The sequence below is a fragment of the Hyalella azteca genome, unplaced genomic scaffold (genome assembly GCF_000764305.2).
Source record: "Hyalella azteca isolate HAZT.00-mixed unplaced genomic scaffold, Hazt_2.0.2 contig4592, whole genome shotgun sequence".
Classification (NCBI taxonomy): Eukaryota; Metazoa; Arthropoda; class Malacostraca; order Amphipoda; family Hyalellidae; genus Hyalella; species Hyalella azteca.
The window spans coordinates 18,746-26,999 of NW_025934805.1; the positions used below are offsets into that span (position 1 = coordinate 18,746).

Sequence of the window (8,254 nt, forward strand, 5' to 3'; positions counted from 1 at the left end):
ATTCGTTGTCTCTGCTAGCTAAACAAAATGGCGGCGAAAAATTTTTTTTGCAATAAAAAAATGGCGGCAATAATTTTTTTGCAAAATGGCGGCAGAAAATTGGTTGTTTTTGCTATAAAAAATGGCGGAAAAGTTTTCTGGAATTAGAGAAGTTGTGCGCCCAACAAACGGGAACCGATTCCTGGAATGACAGCGGGAATCGGGAAACAACTTCGGGAATCGCGGAGGAAAACAGGAATGGGGGTTGTGGGGGGGAGGGATTGTGTGGGGTTTGTTTTTGGAGGGTAAAGGGTTGGGGTTGAATGGTTTATCCCCCTTTCCCCCAACTATTTCTTTCCCACAATTCCCGATTCCCATCTCATTCCCGTATTCCCGAAAATATACGAACACAACACGCTGCGGTTCATTACAGATTGTTTACGACGTCGTTACGACGCCACAAATGGACACTGTTTTATTGCCGGCATCATTACGTTATTTTACGAGCTGCCACCGCCGTTAAAGTGCTGGCGTAATTACGATGTCTTACGGCCTCACGTGCCCGTATGCCCAGAGATACGTGCCCGTATGACCAGAAATACGTGGCCGTATGCTCAGAGATACGTGGCCCGTATGCCCAGAGATACGTGGGCCGTATGCTCAGAGATACGTGGCCCGTATGCTCAGAGATACGTGCCCGTATGCTCAGAGATACGTGCCCGTATGCTCAGAGATACGTGACCGTATGCTCAGAGATACGTGGCCGTATGCTCAGAGATACGTGCCCGTATGCTCAGAGATTCGTTCCCGTATGCTCAGAGATACGTGCCCGTATGCTGAGAGATACGTTCCCGTATGCTCAGAGATACGTGGCCGTATGCTCAGAGATTCGTTCCCGTATGCTCAGAGATACGTGCCCGTATGCTCAGAGATACGTGGCCCGTATGTCCAGAGATACGTGGCCGTGTGCCCAGAGATACGTGCCCGTATGCTCAGAGATACGTGCCCGTATGCCCAGAGATACGTGGCCGTATGCCCAGAGATACGTGGCCGTATGCCCAGAGATACGTGCCCGTATGCTCAGAGATACGTGCCCGTATGCCCAGAGATACGTGCCCGTATGCTCAGAGATACGTGCCCGCATGCTCAGAGATACGTGCCCGTATGCTCAGAGATACGTGCCCGTATCGCCACCCAAAGTTCCGTATTTTTTGTGTTAAAGTTTCCTAAAGCGAATTTTTTTTCGTGCCGCGATTAAGGCGAGCGACTCGGGGGAGCGATAGCCGTCGAGCTGTGATAAAACATGCCATGTTATGCCACGGCATCTCCCGCCCTCAGGACATGCCATGTTATGCCACGGCATCTCCCGCCCCTCAGGAACATGCCATGTTATGCCACGGCATCTCCCGCCCTCAGGACATGCCATGTTATGCCACGGCATCTCCCGCCCTCAGGACATGCCATGTTATGCCACGGCATCTCCCGCCCTCAGGACATGCCATGTTATGCCACGGCATCTCCCGCCCTCAGGACATGTCATGTTATGCCACGGCATCTCCCGCCCTCAGGACATGCCATGTTATGCCACGGCATCTCCCGCCCTCNTGGCTCCCTGCAGTGGATATTGGCTCCCTGCAGTGGATATTGGCTCCCTGCAGTGGATATTGGCTCCCTGCAGTGGATATTGGCTCCCTGCAGTGGATATTGGCTCCCTGCAGTGGATATTGGCTCCCTGCAGTGGATATTGGCTCCCTGCAGTGGATATTGGCTCCCTGCAGTGGATATTGGCTCCCTGCAGTGGATATTGGCTCCCTGCAGTGGATATTGGCTCCCTGCAGTGGATATTGGCTCCCTGCAGTGGATATTGGCTCCCTGCAGTGGATATTGGCTCCCTGCAGTGGATATTGGCTCCCTGCAGTGGATATTGGCTCCCTGCAGTGGATATTGGCTCCCTGCAGTGGATATTGGCTCCCTGCAGTGGATATTGGCTCCCTGCAGTGGATATTGGCTCCCTGCAGTGGATATTGGCTCCCTGCAGTGGATATTGGCTCCCTGCAGTGGATATTGGCTCCCTGCAGTGGATATTGGCTCCCTGCAGTGGATATTGGCTCCCTGCAGTGGATATTGGCTCCCTGCAGTGGATATTGGCTCCCTGCAGTGGATATTGGCTCCCTGCAGTGGATATTGGCTCCCTGCAGTGGATATTGGCTCACTGTAGTGGATATTGGCTCCCTGCAGTGGATATTGGCTCCCTGCAGTGGATATTGGCTCCCTGCAAGGGATATTAATGGATATTGTCGACGCCCGCGGCTCCAAAATGGCAATCCAGCGTGGATTTCCCCTGCGGGTTGCCCCTGCGATGTCCCTATCCCTGGTGTATAATGTCCGTTGTTTTCCCAACGCCTGAAATCCCAACAAATCCTGGATTTGGCAGCGGAGATCCCCGAGATTTATCCTGCAAATCTGATCAGGTTTAGATTAAAGAAAACGGAGCTGTTTTCTTTGCCTTGAGGGGGGACCGAAACAAATTGAAATTTAATATACTTACTGTCTTTTGGGGGCACACATTAATGGTTGATAATACCCATGTTTGGTATGTGTTATTGGATTATATATGAGGTATAATAAGGTATCATTTTTGATTATATATTAAAAATAATTGGTATTATGTTACATTTTAGATTAGATATTATATGAATTATATTAAATAATATATTAGATATAAAAACCTATTGTATTAGATTATGTATTAGATATAAAAATGTTTCATATTAGATTACATATTCGTTATAATAATATATTATATTACATTATATATTAGATGTAATAGTAATGTATTATATCAGGTTATATATTCAATAAAATACTGTGCAATATTAGATTACGTATTAGATAAAATAATATATTATATTAGTTAGGTATTATAAATAATAATGTTATTATATTGAATTGAATATTAGTTATAATTATGTATTATAATAATTTATATATTAGATATAATAAGGTGTTACATTAAATTATATATTATATATAAAAATGTAGTATATTTATTAGGTTAAAAAATAGTCCCTTGTAAGTGGCTTTATTCAGCGATTTTATGTGCTACTACAAAATGAACGCTGCTGCAGTGAACGCTGCTACAGTGAACGTTGCTACAGTGAACGCTGCTGCAGTGAACGCCAGCGTTTATAGCCTCTAAAACCGGCAGTGCGTTCAACGATCGCGTTTTACTGACCAGATTTTTGGCGGGAGGGAGAGACGAGGGTAGAACTGAGGGAAATGTAGAGGGGAAATTCACTGAAAAATATATTGAGAGTAAAATTCACGGGATAAAATAGACAGAGTTTGTTTTCCAGATAAATGAAATTTTTATTCTGGAAATTAGAATCAAAACAAAACAAATGTAACCTGAAAAGAAATGTTAAAGAATTATATGGACATTGAGCAAAAAGTTAAAAAATTATTTGTTAGCTTTATTATTATTTTCAAGTTAATAAAATATTATTATTTTTAAGTTAATAAAATATTATTATTTTAAGTTAATAAAAATATTATTATTTTAGTTATTTATTATTTTAATTTAAATTGTAAAACTTTTACTTTAAAATAAAAACGTTTCCCCTTTATTCTCGTTGCAAAAATCTTCTTGCATCCGACAAGCTAGCATTCCCCACAATTGAGTTGTTTCTTTTAGCGATTTCCCTCGGAAAACGTTCAGGAATTCCCGCTAGAAAGACCTCGTATGTCAGTCAATGTTGCCACAGCGAGGGTTCCTCTGAACGAGGGGACCAAGGGAAACCTTTCAAAGGTAAAACCCTCTAAATTTTCTTTCCGAGGGAAGCTCCTTTGACTCGCAACAATGGAAGCAATTTATTGCAGTGCTTCTAGCCACAGCATGCCACAGCACGCCACAGCATTCCCATGCCACAGCATTCCCACGCCATAGCATTCCCACGCCACAGCATTCCCACGCCACAGCATTCCCACGCCACAGCATTCCCANTCGATAAGAGGTTTAAATAAGGGGTTTAGATAAGGGGTTTAGATAAGGGGTCTAGATAAGGGGTTTAGATAAGGGGTTTAGATGAGGGGTTTAAATAAGGGGTTTAGATAAGGGGTTTAGATAAGGTGTTTAAATAAGGGGTTTAGATAAGGGGTTTAGATAAGGGGTTTAGATAAGGGGTCTAGATAAGGGGTCTAGATAAGGGGTTTAGATAAGGGGTTTAGATAAGGGGTTTAAATAAGGAGTTTAGATAAGGGGTTTCGATAAGGGGTTTAGATAAGGGGTTTAGATAAGGGGTTTAGATACGGGGTTTAGATAAGGGGTTTAGATAAGAGGTTAAGATAAGGGGTTTAGATAAGGGGTTTAGATAAGGGGTTCAGAGAAGGGGTTTAGATAAGGGCTTTAGATAAGGGGTTTAGATGAGGGGTCTAGATTAGGGGTTTAGATAAGGGGTTTAGATACGGGGTTTAGATAAGGGGTTTAGATAAGGGGTTAAGATAAGGAGTTTAGATAAGGGGTTCAGAGAAGGGGTTTAGAGAAGGGGTTTAGAGAAGGGGTTTAGATAAGGGGGTTAGATAAGGGGGTTAAGATACGGGGTTTAGATAAGGGGTTTAGATGAGGGGTTAAGATAGGGGGTTTAGATAAGGGGTTTAGATAAGGGAATTAGATAAGGGGTTTAGATAAGGGCTTTAGATAAGGGGTTTAGATGAGGGGTCTAGATTAGGGGTTTAGATAAGGGGTTTAGATAAGGGGTTTAGATGAGGGGTTTAGATAAGGGCTTTAGAGTAGGGGTTTAGTTAAGGGGTTTAGATGAAGGGCTGTCTCTTATACACATCTAGATGTGTATAAGAGACAGACGTAACCGTAGCCGTAACCGTAGCTGTAACCGTAACCGTAACCGTAGCCGTAACCGTAGCCGTAACCGTAACCGTAGCCGTAACCGTAGCCGTAACCGTAGCTGTAACCGTAACCGTAACCGTAGCCGTAACCGTAGCCGTAACCGTAACCGTAGCCGTAACCGTAGCCGTAACCGTAACCGTAGCCGTAACCGTAGCTGTAACCGTAACCGTAACCGTAACCGTAACCGTAACCGTAGCCGTAACCGTAACTGTAACTGTAACCGTAGCCGTAACCGTAGCTGTAACCGTAACCACTAACCCTCCCCCCTTTTGCAGGCGCCTCCCACCCTCCCCACACCCCCATGATCAAGGTCTTCTCCCCCATCGTGAGAGGTGAGTCAACTTGACCCACTTTGTGGCATGACTCATTTATTGTGGCATGACCCACTTATTGTGGCATGACCCACTTATTGTGGCATGACTCACTTATTGTGGCATGACGCACTTATTGTGGCATGACCCATTACCACATCCCCATTCCCACATCCCCATTCCTGCTTCCCCATTCCCACTTCCCCACTTCCCCATTCCCATTCCCACATCCCCATTCCCACTTCCCCATTCCCACTTCCCCATTCCCACTTCCCCATTCCCACTTCCCCATTCCCACTTCCCCATTCCCACTTCACCATTCCCACTTCCCCATTCCCACATCATTACTCGCGCCTGCGACAAATTCCAGATTTCCACGGCCAGGAATTTGTGTGGGAATTCCCGAATTCTTGGAATGGGAATGATGCCCAAAATCAAATTGTGGGAATCGCTCGAAAAAAATCCCGGTGATATTTGGAATCCTGGAATACGGGCTGGGAATCGGGAATATTCCAACCATTGCTGTGCGATTCCCAATGGGAATTGCATGAAGGGGTTAAGATAAGGGGTTTAGATAAGGGGGTTAGATAAAGGGTTTAGATGAGGGGTTTAGATAAGGGGTTTAGATAAGGCGTTTAGATAAGGGTTTTGATAAGGGGTTTAGATAAGGGGTTTTGATAAGGGGTTTAGATAAGGGGTTTAAATAAGGGGTTCAGATAAGGGGTTTAGATAAGGGGTTTAGATAAGGGGTTTAAATAAGGGGTTTTGATAAGAGGTTTAAATAAGGGGTTTAGATAAGGGGTTTAGATAAGGGGTCTAGATAAGGGGTTTAGATAAGGGGTTTAGATGAGGGGTTTAAATAAGGGGTTTAGATAAGGGGTTTAGATAAGGTGTTTAAATAAGGGGTTTAGATAAGGGGTTTAGATAAGGGGTTTAGATAAGGGGTCTAGATAAGGGGTCTAGATAAGGGGTTTAGATAAGGGGTTTAGATAATCGTTTTTTCAAAGTTATTATTTCTTCAACGTTATTTTCAACGTCTTTTAGCCGTTATTTCAACGTTATTATTTTTCAACGTTATTTTCAACGGCGTTTAGCCGTTATTTCAACGAAATAAACGTGTAATTACCGTCATTTGGCCGTGAGTGGGGAAGGAGGGGGGATTTATTGCTTCTCCTCTCTCTAAATTCAATCTTGCACCGAAACATTCACGGGCTGTGTTCTTCCATAAATGCTATCATCACAAACACTCAATATATTTAAGTAATAAGCACGTCTATAACAACGCCACATGCCACATGCCACATGTCACATGCCATATGCCACATGCCACATGTGGCGTCAGCCGTCACGGTTATCATTAACGGAAATTGGTTTGCCGGAAGAGTTCCAGTTCCGGTTCCGCCGCTCCAGCTGCTACTGTTATCGCTTATAATCAACCGCTGTTATTTACAGCTCATAATCATCGCATGTGATGATATTTACAGCTCATAATCATGACAGCACAGATTATCATCATTAAGCTTAATTTAAGCTCAATTGAGGCCTAATTTGAAATTAGTTTCAGCTTAATATAAGCCTAATTTAAGGTTAATTTAATAAAAATTTAAGCTTAATTTAAGCTTAATTTAAACCTAATTCAAGTTCTAAGCGTGTCATGGAAGATCACACACACATTAATACATAGCAATCGTATATAGATTTCGTAGCCCACATTATCAATTAACATGGCCGGTTTGAGGTTAGCCTTTATAATATAATAATTTATAACGTTTGTATATAACCTTTTTTATCAATAAATTAAACCTAATGTTATTTATAGCACCAATCTTAAAGCACCAATCACTTATAACAATGACACGAATTCTTCGTGATTAGTTAAATGCGGGTGAACTGATTCAATATCGGACGATTTTATTTATTGATAATAATTTAAATAATTTAATACCAATTTAATTAATGTTGAAATTATCAATAAACCAAAAAATAACACGGCGCCCCCGTGTAGTTTGTACGGGGCAGGGAAATGCTGGTGCTGCCCCCCGTGGAGTTTCGCCCGCTGTCGACTTCAATTTTCTTTCTCCTTCAAAAACAACAAACCCTTGGGCGATGAGCTTCAAAATATACATCTAAAATAACACATAAACCTTAACAAAACACATATATTATATATAAACATCAAGAATACATTATAATGCGTCGTCGATACAAGAATGGAATGCAGAGTTCCAGTGTAGGAGAGGCGGCAGCAGCGCGGTACACAACCACTCACGCCGGAAGCTCGTCGGCTACTGAGGTGCAGGGAAATATTCCTGACGGTAAATAACGCCATTAAAGTCAGCTTAGCTCTTCACTTATGTCGCTTTAAAGAGCATCACGGCGCTCAGCGTTATTGATAAGAGCAGATTATGTTGAGTTAGTTAATTAAAGAGTGAGATTAAAGAGAGCAACTAATTGCCCTGAGAGCGACATGAAGAGGTGACGAATGATGGAGCGATACGTGCTCTTTAAGAGATTAGCTGACATATTTAGATAAATGTAGCGAGAACGCTGCTACAGTGAACGCTGCTACAGTGAACGCTGCTACAGTGAACGCCGCTACAGTGAACGCTGCTACAGTGGACGCCGCTACAGTGAACGCTGCTACAGTGAACGCTGCTACAGTGAACGCTGCTACAGTGAACGCTGCTACAGTGAACGCTGCTTGTCGCTACAGTGAACGCTGCTACAGTGAACGCTGCTACAGTGAATGTCGCTACAGTGAACGCCGCTACAGTGAATGTCGCTACAGTGAACGCCGCTACAGTGAATGTCGCTACAGTGAACGCTTAACGTCAGATATTCACTCTTTCAAAAATTAAAATTTTCTAAATGATTTGAAGTGAAATTTAAATCGAATTCCATTTAATTTCATATGTGTCGTTGGTTTTACTTTACGACATTTGTCAATTAAAAAGCAGTTTGAAACTCGGAAAAAATATCCATCTGGATTTCAATCGGGAATTAATGTAGTTCCTCAATTTCAAGATGTTTTACCATCGTATATAAAATGAATAATTTAACT

At 42.9% G+C, this 8,254-nt stretch overlaps 1 protein-coding gene across 1 annotated transcript; it reads right to left on the minus strand.

Annotated features, from left to right (window-relative positions):
* Positions 1 to 3,724: 3,724 nt before the first annotated feature.
* LOC108677657 (keratin-associated protein 6-2-like) lies at positions 3,725 to 5,206 on the minus strand. The gene is made up of 2 exons (XM_018165910.1): positions 4,841 to 5,206; positions 3,725 to 3,754 (listed from the first exon to the last, which is right to left on the minus strand). Exons 1-2 carry the CDS (start codon positions 5,204 to 5,206, stop codon positions 3,725 to 3,727), a joined length of 396 nt encoding a protein of 131 aa, XP_018021399.1.
* Between the last annotated feature and the right edge of the window lie 3,048 nt (positions 5,207 to 8,254).